Source organism: Zonotrichia leucophrys, chromosome 7 (assembly GCF_028769735.1).
Source record: "Zonotrichia leucophrys gambelii isolate GWCS_2022_RI chromosome 7, RI_Zleu_2.0, whole genome shotgun sequence".
Taxonomy (NCBI): domain Eukaryota; kingdom Metazoa; phylum Chordata; class Aves; order Passeriformes; family Passerellidae; genus Zonotrichia; species Zonotrichia leucophrys.
Window position 1 is genome coordinate 28,691,553 of NC_088177.1, and position 20,812 is coordinate 28,712,364.

Here is a 20,812-nt window from a genome sequence, read left to right on the forward strand (position 1 = left end):
CACTCCTCAATAGTGTAGTGTACTTTCTCATACCCCTGTTCTGAGGAACAGCTGAACCATATTAAATTGAAATTATTTAAACCTCAGTAAAAGCCAAACTACACTTCTGAGAATATCAACCCAAAGGATAAGAGATAGGCAAAGTTATAAAATAAGAGTCTCTGAATAGAGACCACCAGTCAAAAAAAAATAAAATCCCAGTTTTGCCTATAAATGGAGGTAAGTTGCAATCAAATGTAATGAAAAAAATCAGAAATTTTCTTTGCTTTTTCTATTTGACCTTTTGCACCATGTAACTTGTGTTTTCACTGTGTGATTTCTCAATTGTGTCACAAGGTGTGTTGATGCCTCGTGGGCTATAAGATTTGACACTCTGCCATTCCATGCTGCAGTCAGCCAGGAGAGAGAGAGCACAGCACCACCCCAGCCTGAGTGCTGGAATGCCAACTTCTGCCAGCTACTCCTCCCTGAGGCCACTGCAGGAATCCTGCCCTTCCACTAGACTCGACCCTTCACCCTGAAGTGCTGTGGCTTGGGAGCTCCCCCTCCCTGCCTGGAGTGTTCATCTGCACAGGGAAGACCTTCAAAATTTCACTTGTGTTAGTTTTAGGGCAAGCTAGCCCTAAAGGCAAAGTTCAAGATAAGGGTAGCCCTGCAAAGGAACTTGAAAAGGCAGCATGCAAGCAAGAGAATGGGCAGGCAGCAGAGAGGGAAGAGCCCCTGATAGTTATTACTCAGTTTTTAGGCTCTGCAAGATTGTCTTGATAACAAGAGAGAACAGAAAAATCAGCAGCCAAAAAATAGGAGAAAAAATGGAGCACATGGCCTAAAGGGAATACTCTATTTAGAGAGAATCCCTTTTCCTTTTAAGCAGTCACTTTCAAAAATTTAAGGTTGGCAACATTCCTTTAAGATTATACACAAAAGCTAATACAATAATATAAGAAGAACGGCAATATTTTTTATAGAAAGCATCATCAATAACACACTCATCATAAATCCATTTTACCTGAATTCCCTTTAGAGATGAAGCACCCATGTAAAGAAACACTCCATAAAGCACTGGCATAGGAATAAACTGCACAAACAAGGAGAGAAAGAGAAGAGCATATTAAACACTACTTAACAATTTTAAACGCTTCTAGAAAGACATTCAAAACAGTTGAAATACAAAGTGCCATATGCCTGCATTAATCAGACAAGTTGTAAATTCAGAGTCACTCAATTATAAATTAATAATGTTTCTCAGAGCATAAAGCAAAAGAAGAATCTGGCTCTGTAGTTTTATTTTCCTCTCATGGCCAGTTATTACAATATACTTAATTCCCTATTAATACAATTAACAGAACTACACAAAAAAAATTAAGGCCTTAATTTATACTTAAATTCTTTGCTTTAAAGACAGCTCAGAAAAATGTTCAAGAGACATAAAATACTTCTCACTGCTAAAAATAATATTTTGTGCTATAAACATTTAGAAATCGGTGAATGATTCCATGGAATGATTTTTAAAGAGACAATTTAAATGTTCAGGTTCACAACATAAACTGTGTAGGCAAATGGGTATGTCCACGGAATCTGTTAGAAATATTAAATACACAAAATGCATGCTCTGTGTTTTCAAAGTGAAGGCTTTATGATATACTCAATAAAATACTGCTGGGAAGTACAATTTCTAAGGACTTATTGCCCTCACTGCCACAATATTCAAGACTAAGTTCTGGTTTTATTAAAGCCAGTGCCAAAAATCTCATTGATTTCACAGAGGCCAGATAATTCTTTTAAAAGAATTATATTACATGTATATAGGGTATTATATATGACTGTAACTAGAGACCCTTTTTCAGGACACTGGTGAGCTGTCTTGAGTATGCAGGAAGCATGAGATAATTTTTCTGTTCATTTCCAAGAAAAAAACCACAGAACTTCTCTTGCAACTGTGAAAATATTTTTAAATTACTTGGAAACCACAAAATGTTTTTAAATTATCTAAATAAATTTTAAATTGGTATAACGAGACCGTTTCATGGTAATTTGCCATGGGCCCAAAGTACTGACAAAGTGTGAATACAGCTCAGTGGCAGAATTCCCTTTGACTTCAGTCAGACCAGATTTTCATTACAAGGTTTTTATTTTAAAAATGCTAGGCACTTTATTAAGCAAAATTAGAATTCCACTTGAAACTCTCATTGTGTAACATTATGCTAGTTAGTAATGTGCCTGGGAAGAGCATTCATTAGATAATACAGTAACAACAGTGAAATGTTCAGTGCAATATTCTTTACCTTTCCCTTACTTCCCCAAATTACCTTTAGAATACTTGTCAAAAAGACAGATGAGCCCATAAGGATAAAAATCATGAGCCCTGTGACTCTTTGCTCCCGGATTCCAAGAAATTTCGGCTGCTCCCCTGGAGCAGAGCACTCTGATTCCAGTTTTAAGCTGTTCACATGGGAAATGGAGAGGACAGTGGCTGCAACAAACCATGGCAATCCCATAATAGAGCACACACCAAGCATCACTGCCACCATGAGTAGGTCGAGGTGGTATCCACATCCTTTCTGTTAAGAAAAGTAAGGATGGAAAAAAGATGTAAAATGACATCTGAATTCAGGAGAACGCTCCTGGCAGGCATTCCTAATGAACAGCTAGAGACAACTGAAAATTTGAGACTTGTAGGAAAAATAGAGCTTCCTTCTCTGTGTTATCCAGGCTGGGTCAGTAGGGATGCAGACTGGTTATCTCAGGGGAATTCCTACTGGTTCACACTCACTGCTCAATGTCACTGGACTCCTTCCAGTTGTGAGTTAAGTGTACCACAAATCCACTCTACACTGAGTACCAAACAGCTTTCCTGCTTACAAAGTGGATACTGGTAAGACACTGGAAAATACATACATTTTCTGTTTTAACTAAGTCTCCTCTGTGGATAACAGTGAGAAGAACATCCAGCTGTGCTGCCAACTTCCCACAGATCTTACAAAGAGGTGGAAAAGTATGTATTTTTATTGCTCCCTACATAAAAATCCACAACATTTGCAAAGTCCCTTTATGCTAGAAGGGGCCATAAAACCACAGTGTTCCTTCTGAAGTTTTTTAAGATGGTAACCCATGACACACATTTTCCGTAACATAATTTTAAATAAGAGCAGATAGCTAGAAAATAAGATACATTAAATTAAAATATAAAATCTATTAAATTAAAACATTAAAATAAAATATAAAAAATTAAAATTAAATTAAAATATAAAAACTGCTTTATTGGTTTCCTTACTCAAACATAGCATCATAATATCCATAAGGAAAAGTCGATACAAAACCTTTGGGTTTGGATCACTTCTGTAGTGGTCAAATGCTACATAAATTTACCAACAGGTGGATAATGGTTTGCTTTCAAGCATAAAACCCTTTGGCTGAATCTTAGATAAGATTAAAACCCAATGACTACCCTCACTTGAAAAAGAAAAATGCATCAAGTTTGGTTCTATAGATATCTGCTACCATAGCTGAACCATAGCTGAGTGGGATATTTCACTTCAATTTTAGCAAGTATCCAGGACATCCTCACAGCTGCAAGCAGCAGCTGAGGCTATTTTCTTTTAAAAAGTCAGGTAGTTCGCCATCTCCACAAAACTTTGCAATATGGCAACAAATCCAGTGTCATGGTCTGATGAAACAGCGATGTTCATGCAAACAATGTGAATATGTTGAACCATAATTTTGCCTGTAAACCCATGCAAATGCCTTTTGACATAAAAAAAGTAACTAAACTAAACTTGGAAGGGTTTGCTACAGAGACTGCCAAAAGCTGAAATGTGCACTATCCAGAATTTGCTATGGGAAGTATAAAAAAAGAGGGGAAAATGAGTTGGAAGCAAACAAATCATTTCTTTATGAAGACAACTTTTACTTCTAAAATGGGAAGCGTCTGGGTTTATGAAAATGTAAGCCACATATCAAAATGAAAATGCCATCTTATTTGCTTACATTATTTAAAAAGGGGGAAAAGTAAAGAAAATGAAGAGAATCAACTGTAGCAACCTTCCCTCACTCCCCAAAAGTGCTTATGAGTCTTATCTCCAAGACACATCTTGACAAACTCAGAGATGTGTCAAACACAGATATTAGTTACAGGCACAATGCACTCAAAGAAAGAGTTTAATTCTAAATCCTAACAGAGACACCTTTTTTTACCTTCTGACACATTTATGAGGAATGTATCTGCTAATGCATACAGAATCCGAGAGCATTTCCTCACATTCATACATGATCTGAGGAACCTGACATATGGGAAGAAAAGGAAGCATAGCAACAGGTGATGCTACACCAGACCCCAGCAAAACTAAAACGCAGCAAGACAAGGGGGCAGCCAGGAGGACCATCTGACTCCCAGATGCCAGTGCTGAAAAAACACATTCCAAAGCTTGGCAGCAAATTCCTGCATCTGTCAAGTTAACCACATGCAATGCTATGGATTGACATGAAGAGCCAGGCTGACAAAGAGGGCAAAAAAAGAACATATCAAATGTCACAATCATCCAAGAAGAGGCAATGCAAAGTGAAGGTTGCAAATGCATTTGCTAAAGCAACTTGGGATTGGATTGCTGCTTATTAAAAGTATGTCAAAAAAAAGCCTAAGCTTGCTGCATATACATGTACAGAAACCTGCTGCTAGATTTTGCCCAACAGTTTTTCAGAGGGGTGATGTCCCTTTTTCTCTCTCCATCTGTAGGCAACTAAAGTGTTAGAGAACAGAGCAGGAAGATGTCCTATGTTGTTTTAAGAACCCATTGTGCTCTAAGGCTCAGTTTTATTCTTCTCCCTCCTTCAACGTAGGAAGGGCATTAAAAAAAGGATGGGCAGAACCACAGAGAGCAGGATGAAGAGAAGGAAAAAAACCTTATATTATGAAATAACCCCTGAGTAGTTTTTAAAAATCCATCCAGTAGAACAATACTGTCAATACCTGAAGAGGCCATTAAGATTGTGGTTTTTAAGGAGACTATTAACTTGAAGGGAGTTTTTTCTAGTGAATGAATCCTTTTACTAAAGCACAGAAGGCATCACTTTCTTAACTCAGAATCTGTATTCCAAATAACATTCATAAAGTCCTCTGTCAGGCAGTGGATCACTGACACAGGGCACAGGTACCACACAGACCAACAAAGAAAAAAGCATAAAAATTTAAAGGGGTTCTATATAATATATTACAAACTAGTATACTAAAGTAGATGGATACACATTACATAATCTGAAGGAGAAAAAAACAGTGAAAGCATAAATTTTGACTGAATACCTTTAGTTTGTGTTCTTTTCTATTGATAATGACAGCTGTGATCTGCTGGTCCATAAAGATAAGGATAGTACAAAGCAGGGCTGGAATTACAGCAGCTATCACTGTCCACCAAGGATTCGGCCCCAGAGGAGTAATAAACCAGCCACGGTCATCTCTGGTGGGCTACAAAAACAGTCATGCATGGCCAGTCAGAGCTGTAAGGATTATTCACATTTCAATTTCACAAGAATACATACAAAACATTATTAGGATATTACTTCCTTTAAAACCAACCTATACAGAGCACTAAAAAACATACTAGACTTCCTCTGATGCCAAGCCAAGAAATTACATATAATAAAATATATAATAAAATCATCTGGATTATTACAGGTTACACTTGATACAGTAAACACAAAATTTGGGGGAAGCCCCAGAACATTACAGCAGTTTAGAATTTGGGTGATTCAAGCCCTGTTAATTTCTAAGAGGAAATAAACATTAAGAAGCATGAAAGAGCCTGATAGGAGAGGTTCACTTACATGATCCATAAATCAGAGAGGTTGCATAATTGCTTGTGAACACAAAAAATTTAAAATACAATCACTACTCCCTGATGATGATAATAAACAATTATAAACCCATCATAGTAGATTATTTTGCAAAATGATAAAGCAGTGCAATTTATCAACAACTTACCTTAAAAGCATTTGGAACCTGAAGTTTTGGTGATGGAATTCCAATGGCATAGTCAATTAAAACCATGGACAAAATAGTGAGAAAGACAGCAAAGTCGCTGACAACAGAGCGTACCTATGATTATTGAGAGAAATGACAATTTTAACTAAAACATTCAGCTATGACTTAAGATTTTTCATCACTGTTTTAGTACAGCTTAGAGTTTTAGCTTACAGCTAAAACCATGCTTATTCTGACACGAGTTTCTAACAGAGAAAAGATGCCCTGTCTACTTCACCAGCAGTTTGCATTTGCAATGCAGATGGAATTCATACTTGGACATGACTAATGGCAAATTTGGAATTGGAATAAGGGCACACACCTTAGTAGGGAAGTACCGGCTGGTTTTGAACTGTTTCAGGGTGGATGAGAGCGTTACTGTGGAGAAGAACAGGATGACAGACCAGAAGAGGACGTCTGGAACGTAAGGGCCATGATGACCACAGGCTCGCCCAACAAACTCGCCATGAAACTTTTTACATTCCTATCAGGGAGAGAAAAATAGTGTTGTTCTAAAAATTATCCATGCTTACACTAACATTTTCTTCCCAATCTCTCTCCTAAATTGTATTACTAGAAATAGTAAAACAATTTCTAGATATTTATTCTTTTAAAACTTAAAACTCACTAGTCTGCATGGAAAATTCCAAAAGGAATCTCTTTTTTAGCCATATTACATGATGAAGTCACTAAGACATACCATAAAGTCATAAACATAAAAACCGGGTTTCTTCAAACTCAGCAAGTACACTGATTTATTTTCTGTGTACAAATACAGATTTACACTTACTAACACTCTCCAAGTGTGGAAAGCAAAGTTCAAAAGGCACAAAGAGAAAGTCTGCTCCTGGTGCATTCTCAAGAACTGCTTTTTTTGTTTTCCCTTCACAGCCCCAGCAATTGAAGAAAAAGCTATTTAGGGCGCGTGGCATTGGGCTAAAAGGAGCCCAATACATTTAATACCACACGGGGGCAGCACATCCTGTAAATTGTCTTTCTCTTACAATAAGAGCTGATAAAATGCCCGAAAACCCTAAATATTTAACATCAATTATATTTAATATAATTTATTATCAATATGCAGATACAGTAGAAAGCATTTCCAGAACTTCTTGACTGCTATCCTTAGTCATCTAAAATCGTAAAGAGTAGCTCTAGAAATGTGAGCTACCAGCTCTGGACTCAGAATCCTTTCCTTCTTCCCAATCCATCCACACAGAACAGAAAGAAAAAGAAAATGAAAAATGAAATGCAGCACCAAGTATCAGGGATTCCAGGAAAAATGAAATGCAGCAGCAAGTATCAGGGATTCCAGGAAGAAACATCCTGCCAGATCAGGAACTTTTTGTATTAAATCAAGTGTGTCATTGGCTCATCACACTCACTGCACAATTATCCTGATATGGGAAACTTTGGCTTTGAAAAAAGATTGTCTTGGAAAAAACCACAATTGCTATTTGATGACTGTGAGACAAAGGAGCACAAGGTTTTTTATACTGCTATAGCAGTAAACTTGGGATGAAGTTGATCATATGCCTCATGAAGAGGATTTTGTCACCATCAAAATCCTCTTCACACTTGTCCAAAATCCTCTTCATACTTGGTCCAAAATCCTTTGCTCACACTTGGTTTGTCTTGAAAGCAAAAAATAATCATTGGGTTTTAAGAGAGAATGAGAATCCAGAACTTCAGAAACTTGAAACATTTCAGCTAGATATAAGAAGATATGAGCAGTAAAAGAGACATAATGGGGTGAGTCTGACCAAATATTTACAGACAGCAATGTCTAATCTCTTACTGCAGTTCTCTAGAGCAGAAGTTTCTTGATGGTGCTTGCAAGAACCAAAGACACAAAAGTACAAAAAAAATCAGTTATTTCTTTGACAACTACAGGGACTTATGGGAAAAGTTGGTCAGTTATACTGCTACCTATGTAAACTCAAGTTTTGGTAATAAGATTTCACAAAAGTTTTGAAGGGTTTTATATAATGCAGCCAGTCTTTTACATTTATAGTTAAAACAAAATCTGTTATTTTAAATCTCCTCAGCTGCAAATGTACTCTGAAAAACACTGTCAGAGATCTGAGAAAGTGAGAGGAGGAGTCTGCTCCTGCACAGATGCTCTTAGAGTGTGCTGCAATTTTGAGAATATTCATTCTGGACTGCTGGAATCCCTCAGGCCAGCAGTTCTCAACTTTCTTTCTGCTGTTGCCACACCAACAGAGTTGAGGAGCAGTCCCTGCTCAGAGGAAGGCATGGAAGCAAGACAGAGCAGCCATGAAAGACAGCTCTAACTTAAAACGAGTTCTTCTGCATTCCTGCCTTTGGAAAAAAAAAAGAACAGTATCTTCTGGAGACAGTCCACTGGATTGGCTTTTAAGTATTCAATTTGATTATGCCTGTGATTTGGTTAATTCAGTTATCTCTTCAGTCTGGTGTCTTTTGCACTCAATTCTCTTTGACTGTGTAATGAAACGATCCCTTTGCAGGAAAAAGTGGTGGCCCAATCTCAACACAACATTTTAATCAAGCTGTAGATGTCACTTTGAAAAAGGCAAACTTGAATTATAAAATCCTTTAAACATAGAAAAGTGTACTCTTAAGAAACTTGTTACACATTCATGCAAGCCCCACTAAACTGCAGCTTTATCCCCTTCCTCCCCTGGGAAAAGAAATTACAGAACTTAAGGTGAGAAAAAAGTGGTCATTGAAGAGAAATTTTCTCCCCATCCTCTTTTTTATAGCCTGAACTACTGCAAGAGTGTTTTAGGGGAAATAAATACTTCTGATTCTTTCTACACAAGGGAACTTTGGTTTTGCCATCTGGCAGAATTTAGGACAAATTCATTGTCATTTGACATGTTTGACTTAATCTCAGCCAAGCTCTTGTGCTAGTGTGTCAAGAAGGTTCCAAAGCAGGGCATAAAATGCACACACTTGCTGCAAAAAGCTTACAAAATGAGATAACACTATAAAGTTCATGTTAATTTTTGTTAAGTATCTTTTATTATTTATTTGAACAAATATGAGCAGGAAAATTGGTAATTTTTAAAATATTTTTGTTGCAGTAAGATGGACAGACTTATTTATGCCTATGCCTTTATTTATTAAGTTCCCAAATTTACTTACTGACACAGTTAGGTTCCCCCATGGCACATCAGATGCAGATATATTGTAGTCCTGCCAGTATTGTAAGGTTTTATTGCTAGGATGCTCTGGTTCCACACAATTGCATCTGAAAAGAAATATATTTTTCCTTAATAATGAAAGATATATCAGATATTAATCTAAATTATCATTTTTAAGATACATTGAAATTATGCTCTACATTGGCAGATAATTTTAGTTCAAATGAGTTCAGTAAATGCATGCTTTGAAGCAGTTTGTAGTTCAGTAGCCAGTGCTATTACTGGAGCATCATTTGCTGTGAGGTGCAAATGCATATATAGTATGTAACGTGACATATTCCAACCACTGATCACATTAACTTTTACCACCTGTCTTCTTCCTCATCTATTGATACTTCTGAGCACAGTTTGAAATACTGAGAATATGCTGGCCCTGTTCCACCCTCTTACACCTAACACTTCTCTACATGGACATTAGGTGCTATGTACAGCTCCAGGCTGATCCATTTCCCAAATAACAAACTCTCCGTGTCCTCTTTCTTTCCTAGATGGAAACATGCCTTTGCATGCAAAATTGCCCAACTACCCAGTCAGCTGTCAGGGCTCTGAATGTCAGGATCACCAGCACAAAAAGCTCTCTGAACTCTGTGTGCCTTGTTTCTCCTTTCCCAGAGCTGCTGTAAAAGCACACTTTTCATTCTAAATTGTGTATTTTAACACGCAAAATGTGACGAGGCAGTGTAGGAGGACAATAAGTAATTTAAAAATAAGTAATTTAAAATCAAAATGAAATCTTTAAAGCCTCTGAAGGAACTGTGGGAGGCTTTTTCTTTGACAAAGCCTTCAAAACATCCAGGATACTCTGTAGGATCCAAGATGTCAAGTGTGCTTTGCAATACGCTTTAAATTAATTCTACTTTAATAATCTATAGCACCATCGAGTCTGCTAGTATTTTAATGTGCTTATGATGGCTTTAAATAAATTGTGTACTCTCTGATAAAGTTTTCAGGAGTAGCTGGGGACAGGATAACATCTGACTATCACGCGCAGAGCCACTGAACATAAACTGCATTACAGCTGTAGCAGAATATCAGTTTATTCACTTACCTATGCTATCTATTTTTTATGTGACTGTTTATCTTTCCACAAAATGACAATACTCAACTAGATTTGTATGATCTTCTATATATTAAATTCTACCATCTACACCATGAGGACACAACACTGACATTCTATTTCAATTACAATACTATACATGTGACAACAGCTGCATTTAATACATAGAGAAGAAAAGATGCAGGTTGTCTTTGTGCAATTCCTTGATTGTATTTTAAATGCAGCTATTTCCAAAAGAAAGAGAAAACCCCCACAGCCCATGAACAAAAAGGGAAAAAAAAAAAGAAAAAAAAGCAACTGCATTCGGAGAAGCAGAGGGCCTGAGCCAAAAGTCCTTGACTGGATCTTTCAAACATATTTAATATGCTTTGGATCAGGCCCTAAGTGCAGCATGAATGCGTGTTCAATGCGTAGTCCAAGGTATTACGGGATGGGTTAAATGAAGCACATCACTACCAGTGAGCTACAGGAGCAGCATAAAGCCAACAAACAGTATGGCTACATCATGTATTGCAAGGGAGTATTGGACGCTCATGCAGCAGTCAGAGGTGGCTGTGAGAGGTTACTGCTGTTTTCTGGGAGCACAGGAGCTCCTGGCCCTGTGTCCATCGCCGATCCAGCTAGCTGGACGCCGGGCCAGGCTTTGACTACAGCAGGCCAGGCTGGCAGGGGCTGCTCACTCAGACACTTCCTCACTAGAAGGGGAGACTGTGCCTGTCACCAGCACTACAGGGTACAGCTACACTTGCTGCAAACTGCAAAATTACATTTTTAGGTTAGAGGAGCCAACATTCCTATTTTCTCAGAAATGCGACACTTGAAGCTATAGTTTCATACAGCTCAGGTAAATCACCTTCAGATGAGATAATCTGTTTATTTCTATAGCAATATCACTTTCCTCCTGCACAGCATTCCAGTCTGGTCTTTACCAAGTTTCACAGGCATTTAGCAATGGCCGACTGATGATCAGCAAATAAGGGACTTGTGCAAACTACACCCACACAGACAAAAGTCACCCTGCACAGTGCTTCTGTCACTGAATGGGGGCAGAGCTAGGCCCTAACTGTGGAGACCAGATCCTGTTTCTACTCAGAAGACCATTCAAACAATGATCTCAGTGTTTTGATATACACAACATTGCATTGCTTTCAATATTGTACGTGTTTTGGCAACACTGACATTTTGATGTGAGATTGTATCATGGTATTACTGTCTTCCAGCATCCCACTAATTGCTTAACATTATAGAACTGTGAGATAGCAAAACATTCCCTGTCCGTCCCAGAAAACACAAATGAAGGTACCATTCAGTGCCAAAACATAAAAACATTATCTACCAAAATGTGTTGTTTCATAACAGATTTAATTGCTTCAATGATAACTATTTCCCAATGTAACTGACCTTCAAGGATAATCTCACATTAATGAAATAATGCTTTCTACTTTAATATTTTTAGTATTTTAGTCTCTTTCATTGCCATTTTTACTTTGAGTAGTTTTGCCAGAAAATGCAAAACACGCTGAATAGTTAACACTAACACATCCTTCTATTTTCCTGATAAAATATTACTCAGAATGCTGGAATAAGCAAAAAAAAAATTTCCTCTTGGGAGTTCAAATGCCCTTACATTCTTGTAAAGTTGTTTGAAGTGCTGAGCACTTGCCCACGACAAGGGATCTGTGGGGAGTTTATGGTATTACCAAATGAGTTATAGACTATACAAACACCTGTATGTATTTTCTAAGAAACCTTTTCATCTTTAAATACAGTACCAACTTAGCAGTGTACTCTTGTGTCTTTGAATGATAAGTCAGCAATCATCTTCCTGATACTAAAGGATTCAAAAGGATTCTTTTGATTCTCTTTCATCCTGGTTAGAATAAAGGCAGGGAACAATCTGACACTGGTTGTGGTAACAAAAGCATAGGTGTCACTATGGGGGGGCAATCTTTGCTGCCAATCTCAACACATCCATTCCATCACACCGATGACAGAAATAAATAATTTTTCATCTTTACCCTTTTGGATATAGCAAGATATTCTGATCTCCTGGTAGCAATTCGGATGTTTAGCATGGGTGACCGTACACTCCATGGTGTCTGTGATATCCATGATGAGTGACCACATATGAGAGGATCTTCCTTGACTCATGCCTTTGTTTTCAAAGCAGCTGGAGGCTGAGAGATCTAAAGTGGCACTAGATACCCAGTCACAGGCCCCTACCTGTATTTAAAATGTCCATATTTTGCAGCTAGACAGGTATCAGTGGAGCTTGTTTTCGTTCATGGTATTTAAAAATCTAATACAGCCTAATAGAAAGCGGATTACACTTCTGAGGTAGGTAAATAAACCATTTCAGACAAGATAGTCTTCAGACAACTCAGAACTGTTCTAAGATGAGAACTGACAAAATGAGAATGTAACAAAGAATAACCTGAACCTGCTAGCTAGAAACAATAACCAGAGCAAGGAGTCTTTATTGCCCATACACCTTCCAAAGCACCCATGAAATCTCAGGTAAATCAGAATGGAGAACAAAAGTAGATTAGAAATAAAAAAAATTAGGACTGCATGACGGACAGGTATCCCCTGGAGCCTGTACCTCTCTCCCTTTTATAGGAGGATCAAAATTTCAGCTTAATCTTCAGCACCAATTCAACTGTAACATACAGGCCATATAAGGTCACTCCCCACTTCCCTTCTTTGTCCCCCCTAACTCCCCACAATTTCATAGTTGTTTCAGGGTTTGGTTCATAAGTCTCAGTCTCGTTCCTCATTAATAAGAGGCAGCCATCCTAACTTTGCTGCATGCAACATCTACAACTTGTCCTGTTTTCAGAGAGCAGAGCTAGGATCCCACAAGAGCAACTTCAGAAAATCTCAGACAACTATCAATGGTCTTTGTTCCACAAAAGGAACAGTTATTACTATCCTTAATAGCACCAAAAAGACTGTCTGTATTATCCCTCTTTCTCTGGACTATGGGAAAGGAAATATTAGTTAGCAAATTAAAATCCTGTCACTTTATATGTCAAGCTGGGGAATATTTTCCCCCTCCTTTTTAGATTAGCAATAAAATACAAATATCATGGCTGCTCAAACACTAAAACGTTCTTTACTAAAACCACTTGCATCCTGACTCTAATTTTCTGTTAACTGAAAAACAAGAAACTTATTTCCTACATTTATTTTTTCACTTCAAATTAACCTCAGTCTAGTCTTTCCAATCCTTACAATATCCACCTCTTACTCCTGCTTCTTCAGATTGCTTCTTCACCATTTTCTTCTCTTTACTCTGTCATGCATGCTCTGCTCCCTACACAGACTTTAATGTAGCATGGTGCCTGTCCAGCTTCAAAACAGAGCCTCAGACAGGGTTTTTGTGAGTAAATAAACCACACTTAAACAGCGCAGCTCCCGTTGAAAGCCCCATGGCCATTCATCCCATGGCAGTTGCCATTTTTCAGCAGCGGGTTTTCAAAACTAGGAGGCGCTTACTATCAATGATTTTCTAAAGTTCAACAGGCATTGGTCTGGATCTCTTATTTTCCAACATTTACATATTGTATGCTCCACCTATCTGTACTAGATAAGGATATGATCTATAAAAGATGCAACTGCAGCTTCTTCCTGATTAGTCAATGTACCGTTTCCCCTTGCTAGAAGGGAAAAATGCCTTTCTGGCTCACTTAAGATAGCCTGAGAATGAGATTTGCTCTATATGAATATGTATAATACTTAAAAAACTGCAGGCAAGTATGACAAATAAGTTGCAAAATGTGCTTGTTTAAACAATATGTCTCACTGAATATCAGAGCACATATTTGGTAGTATGAGTAGGAAGGTTTTCCCCTAGCACAGAGGACGCTCTGAGCGTGCTGTGCACTGATCACATAACAGAGACAGAGGAAGATGACAGCATGAAATGAAAGATATCACCAGGTTTGTTTTCAAAGTAAGGTATAGGTATTCTTTATGTTGCATTTACAAAGCTGAAGTATATTAATAGCACTATGCTATGCATGTTTAGATTTCCTCCAAATATACCATTTTCATGGGAATTATGGGCATTCACAGAATCCTTCTGTTTGTCTAACAACTTCTATGAGAAAAGGACAACAACAGTATGATAAAATAATACCTTCTCTGCTGTCTCATACTGAAAATACCAGCAGATCCCTGGCATTTTATTTACCATGTATTCCTTCTTGTGCCAACCTTCATACCAACTAAATCAAAGGCTCAGTGGATAAAAGACTGGAAACAAAATAATTAATAGTGATGGAAAATGGACTTGTCAGTTAAGTTCTATTCTCAGTATCATGAAACCCTTTCACAGCACAGCTGTCATGGCAAGACAAGATTTTTTTTCTTAATTTATTTATGAGCTCTGCCATCCTGAATTACAACCACTGTTATGTGGCCCATCTCTGACAGTCACGAACATCAGTAGGCATCTGCAAATATTCTCTAAGGTTCAAGGCTGTATAAGTTTAGTTGGTTAAGCTCAGAAGAAAACAGAAAAGCCTATTGAAGCACCCAAACAATGCACTCAGCAGTACAATAGTTTCACAGAGAGAGAAACAAAGATAAATCTGAGAAGGGGAACTAATGTTAGCCTGAAGACATCTCAAAGAATCAGGTTCTTTTGGATAGCACATCAGGAGGAAAATAGTGTTTTTTCAAGGGGAAAGTCTAGAAAACAGATTTATAATCATATTGTACCTTCGTTAACCTTGAAGGTTGAGTTTTATTAGCTGTCTGCTGCAATATGCAGTCACTGCATTTGCAGCAGCATTATGGTGTGTAACTGCCATACACAGAAATTCCTGTGCAGAAAAGCAGTGCGACTCTGGGGATACTGACAATTCATCTGAAAGCTTTCACTGTGAAACACTTCTAGGATATCCCTTCACCCCACTTCCAAAGTTAAGAGTGCATATATTTGAGGAGAAGAGGTTCAGTATAATGCTGGTACAGAAATAATTACTGCAATACATTGCAGTGCTACATGGTCAGCTTGAGTTTCAACTGTGCAGGTGCAGCGCATCAATACACATAAAGGTACTGTAAAAAAACACCCACAGATTTTATGTAAGCCTTCCTAGATTTTGAAGGCATTGTGTAGACCGGGTCTCGCTGTGGAGAATTGCTTATCAAGGAGATCCATTTCCAAAGTGGAGGGGACAAGTAGTAGGAAAGAACAAAACAAGGTGGGCACTCTCTGGGTTCAAATGAAGGAGAAAGAGACAAACAAGTCAGCTGAGTTGGGCAGGCATAGAGAAGTCTTGGAAAAAACAGAATAAAGAAAAAGAAATCCTGGATTCCAAGGTTTCTCAAGAAGCAAAAGAGAACCAGCAGTTAAACTCAGTGATGGTACTTGCATGATTCTGGGAAAAAGAGGGATATTCTTAGGGAAGGACACACAGTATATGGCACAGTTACTTAACTGTAGGAAAAAAACTATAAAGAAGGGAAACAGAAAATCTATTTTCATATCTAACCTCAAAGAAATCATTACAGGAATTGAAATTCAATTACATGCCTGGGACCATAACGAGCAACACTGTGCTCATCATCGCTGACTCTTCTCATTCCACCTGCAGCTTAAGGGATACAGGGTAAGAACCAACCTAATTTGCATCCAATAATGATGTCTTTAGATTAATTTGTATAGATAATGGAAGATTTAAAACTTGCTTGTGCAAACAGTGGTATGCACAAAACCAATCTTCACAATGCCTTCTAGAAGCAGTAGTTTCTATAGCCTGAAATGATACTGAGATTGACATGATCTTGGCTCCCTAATTACATCAGAGTGGGATTTTCTACTCCTAATGCTTAAGTGCATGTCAATACCAAGACAGATTGCAATATGCATATTACTATGCCAAGAAATCACTTTAAAATTATTCAATGTAATCTGTTAATAATTGAGTAACTTCTGGTAAAGAATTATTAAAACAACATGAATCCATCACTTTGAAAAAAGAATTAATAAAAACCAAAAAGGTATATAAAATTAATTTACATACCAAAAAGGTACATAAAGATCTAAGCAACCTCACCCTGAGAAATAGCTGAACTTCTGTATTCCAAGAAAACTATCTTAAAATGCTTGTATTTTAAAGACTACTGGATTGCTTTCTAAATCACATTCCTTTCATCCACAATGCTTATTCTGTTTTCCTTTTAAAACCAGGGGGGTTTATCTGCTCCAATATGGGGTTCTCTTTTACTAGCAAAAATAATATTTTATATACACTTTAAAACTGATGGGCATCAGCGTTCCAGACAGGTTTCACTAACTGGAGATATATTTGCTACCAGGGTAGGATAAAAACAGGAGGAGGAGAGTGCAGAAATAAGAGAGTTGCTATGCCAACCTACAAATGCTAATGGCATGACAAATACAAAAAGGTCACATTAAAAAAAAATAGAAAGAAATGCTCTGATCAAGAAGTATTTGTACTTAATTTAATAAACAAGGTAGCTCCTCTATTCAAGTTCCTTCAAAACAATACAGTTTAAAAATAAGAAAAAACAGCACAGTACCACACTGGAAATCAGGCTTTGTCCTGCCCTTGATTTATCACTAAAATGCATTATTCTTTATCATCCATATTAAAAATATGACAATCTAGGAAAAAGTTACATATAAATGCTGAATGGATTTGCCTGTAAGTAGACCACTGTATTTATTCTGTATTTCAATACAGAGTATAAAATAAAATTTAAAAATTAGTAAAAAATGCATCATGCAAAAAGATCATTCAAAAAGGTATTTTTGTCATTTTGAGGTAGAATTCTGTAATAAACTCAAAACCTGCCTTCTACTTTAAATGGTAAAATACTAAATGCAATTTTTAAGAAATCTTTTAGGAGGACTTTCAATCGATTTTCAAATATTTGGGTGTGCTTGATTAAAAACTTAAAAAAAAAAATCCCATCTGTTCTGAATGTTCTCTTCATCTAAGGTGTATTATGGAAGATATTAGTAATGACTCCTGTACTCTCAAATATAAGAGATGCATGCAGTGCAGTATTTTACATCAAATCCTTGCAACAGAGACTGTTTGTAACAGAACTGAAGCCCATCAAAAATACAGAATGGGTTTTCTTTTCACTTGAAATATGGTTTCAATTTGGTTGAAACACCAACCATTTAAAATTACTGCTTTCTTTGTCTTTCTAGTACTCCAAAGAGAGCACTAACAGAATGCCAATGACTTTTCCTGGGTCAGACTCATGTCTTCACCAGGGCAAAGGAACAGCACCGGCATGTAGACAGACAACCTGTGGACATCAGAGCATCTTCAGAAAGCCCATGGGAGAAAAGAGGACACCTGGGCCACAGCATTCACTAAAAATTTCAAATACATTCAGTGCTCTGACCATTTTATCATCAACTTTTGTAGTGGGCAATAGAAAACACAGAAATTTTACAACGCAACCCAAGTTTTCTAGCATAGAATTGCAGATCCAAGATAAAGTTTTACATAAGCTTTGGCTGAGCATTCAAAAAGAAATGAGTTGCTCAACCTTTTGAAGATCACCCATGGCTAATTAAAGACCTGCCAAGGCTTTACTAACAATTAAAAACTTGTCTTTAAAATCCCCAAAGAGGAAAATGCAAACAGCTGTTTTAATTAGCAAAACAGCAGATACTAATTAGCTTCTGTAACAGAGTATGCTGGTCCTTTAAGGACAGGACCAGTTTCAGCCCGAGTTTGTTACCCATTTAAGCTATAAGTAGAAGGACTGGAATCAAATGCAGCAGGAAAAGCTAATTCCTTGTGAAATCAGTATTTCCCAGCTTCAAGTACACAAAAGAGAGATTTTTATTTTGAGTAACTTTCATGCTTTACCATCTTTTAGTTTATCTTTCCAGAACTCAGCTGAGTTGAGCAGAGACTGAGAGTACTTGAAATGCCTCGTGATGACCCCATGGGGATAAAAATTGTGATATCTCACCTTCTGGGCAAAAGGCCACTGTGTGTGGACAGAGTAACACTAATATGTGCACATTTGCACAGCAAGCCCATGGAGCTCAGGTTGCATCAAGTCTGCTGTGAAAGCTGATTTGGGCACCTGATGCAGAGTTGTTGCAACTGACCACATTCAATTCTCCCAATCTTTTGGGACTGGCTCTGAATAACTATGAAATCTCAGATGAAAGAGAAAGGAATGGAGAGATCAGGAGAGGCTGGAATTAGCCTTTTGCTGTGTTCACAGCACAGATCCTTGGACAGCAGCAGATAAGCTCTTACAAGGTAATAATCATGCACTGATTGTCCGTACACTGCCATTTCTAAAAATCAGTTTCAAAGCTAAAAAAATGTAAGTTCCATCCCATAAGAGCTATATGTCTACAGCTGGGCATTTTGCTCTTTTGCTACATGCATCATTGATAATAAACAGGAACATGCTGCAAGTAGAAGATACAATGTAAGTGCCAAATGTGAGATTTAAAACAAGAGTTTAAAAGGCAATCTATTTGTACTATCTACACAGAGTGAAAGAATAACTGAAAATATAGGTATGAAATAATAAACTCAAATAACTACAAAAATACTATCTCAAGCTTCATATCAGTGATATCAAATAATTCTGATACATGTGTTTGAACACCAAGCAGAGGTGAAATCTTTCTTCCAAACATCTGGAAGACACTTATCTTTCAGGAGTTGTGTTTGAAAAATCTAAAACTGTTGTGCTGGTATTCCAACACTGTATACCAAGACAGGTCAATAGGTTTAACTGGAGGATAACAAAGGCTACTCTTTTATCATTCTGTGCGTTCTGCACATTTTACATTCATTGCTCAGTCACCAAGAGCAGGCAGCAATAAAACACCACCCTTCAAAAACCAGTCTGGGATTCTGATTATTGCATGGCATTCTAAACAAAACCAGCAACATTTATTGATTAACACAAGGATTATTATGAGAAAACATTTTGAAAAAATATAGACATAACTATGACTGTTCCCCTGCAAGCAGGACTGTCAAACTCATATAACCTCAACTGCATGCATGGTCTTGATGCCTGTTGCTTTCTCTTCAAATTAATATTCCTTTGTCTACTGATTAAATTATTAGAGAGGAATAATAATACTTTCAGCACAATGAGAGTGTGTCACAGCAGAACTATGGCTTCTCTAACTTGTTCTGTGTATTAAGGTACATAATGTACATTCAGATTCAGGCTTTGCTAACTATTTTTCTAGTGATAATATACACAAAGCTCAAATGTTTTCTCTGTTGCTGTGTTCTGTTTTTCCCAGCTTAAAATGCAAATGAGACATTTGGTAGAGACACTCCTGTTTTTCCAGTGAACAGAAGATGTGGCACTGTTCAAGCACTGTTGCTTTAGGGCCCCACCCAGCTCATGCAGAGGGTTCAAATGGGTTCAATGAAATAAAGACATTTCTGGAGAGGGATTTTCATTGAAAATGCTTTTTAATTAAATTTCATTTACTGATGTGACCAAGCTTAACTGGCCTCAGGACAGACTAGGATCTTGTCCTTTACTAGAACAACATTTTTATTCTCATATCAAAGAAACAGGTCTATGAGGGTTTACTTCTCAATGAAACAATATTGATAAAAGCAATTCACTTTTTTATTCCCCAAGTAGATTATTACCTGTTTAAACTTCACAATAAAGTAAAGCTGTTTAAATGGAGCTAGGTTAAAAATCTTTGTATTAAGAACAAATTGATTATGAGCTACTGAGATCCATCTAACAATTCCAAATCCACTTCAGCTCCTGTAAATTAAACTTGGAGCTAAATGCCATGGAGGTAAAAATAAAGGAGGTACATCAATTTACAACCTTTTAGAAAGGTGAACCTTTCAATTTGGGGGAAAAAAAACCAAAACAAAACAAGATAAATATGATATACAAACATTACCTGAATATCCTGTTGCCATTTAAAGATTATAAATCATAAGTACAAGGTTACAGGAAGAGACCATGAATTAAGTCTCATTAAATAAGAATGAATAGAGACCTAAAACCGAGGTCCCTTTAAGTCCTATTTTTAATTCTAGGATTTCCAGGTTAATTATACTGAAGCTTTTCCAAACCTCAAGTCTGGAAATAATTTTTTTACTTATCTTAAGTAAATGTGTCCTGCTTGTACACATCCCCCCAGTAATTACTACTTCCATAAGACACCATAGTGACTGAGTAGCTTCTACATGCTGCAACTACTGCAAACTCTTCCTGCTGTGTTCCTTGCAGAGAAAACAACCTGTGGATAAAACACCCTAACAGTTTAAGAGAAGAAATCTTACTTACGAGTACTTTGTCAGCAGCTCCAGATTATTATGCATGTTGATTGGATATGTCTCACTGAGATGAAACAGCTTCTCTAAGGCCTCATAAATGAAAATGATGCAGATAAGAGAAGCAAAGGCTTCTTCAGTAAACCGGGTAATGTAGCAGACTAGGGAGCTGGCATCAGTTGCAACAAGGATGATGCACAGGATTGCAGTCCACAGCCCAATGCTGGCTCTCAGAGAAAGGTATGACAACCCATACTCCCTA

At 37.3% G+C, this 20,812-nt stretch overlaps 1 protein-coding gene across 8 annotated transcripts in view; it reads right to left on the reverse strand.

Annotated features, from left to right (window-relative positions):
* SLC4A10 (solute carrier family 4 member 10) overlaps nt 1–20,812 on the reverse strand; it is a 146,423-nt gene that overhangs the window by 13,383 nt on the left and 112,228 nt on the right. For all 8 annotated transcript variants that reach the window (XM_064718542.1, XM_064718544.1, XM_064718540.1 and 5 more), the window contains 7 exons: nt 20,564–20,809; nt 9,143–9,248; nt 6,336–6,497; nt 5,975–6,088; nt 5,297–5,458; nt 2,310–2,561; nt 1,010–1,078 (listed from right to left, as the gene is read on the reverse strand). In XM_064718542.1, the coding sequence (XP_064574612.1) occupies nt 1,010–1,078; nt 2,310–2,561; nt 5,297–5,458; nt 5,975–6,088; nt 6,336–6,497; nt 9,143–9,248; nt 20,564–20,809 (1,111 nt within the window). The remainder of the gene's footprint in view (nt 1–1,009; nt 1,079–2,309; nt 2,562–5,296; nt 5,459–5,974; nt 6,089–6,335; nt 6,498–9,142; nt 9,249–20,563; nt 20,810–20,812) is intronic.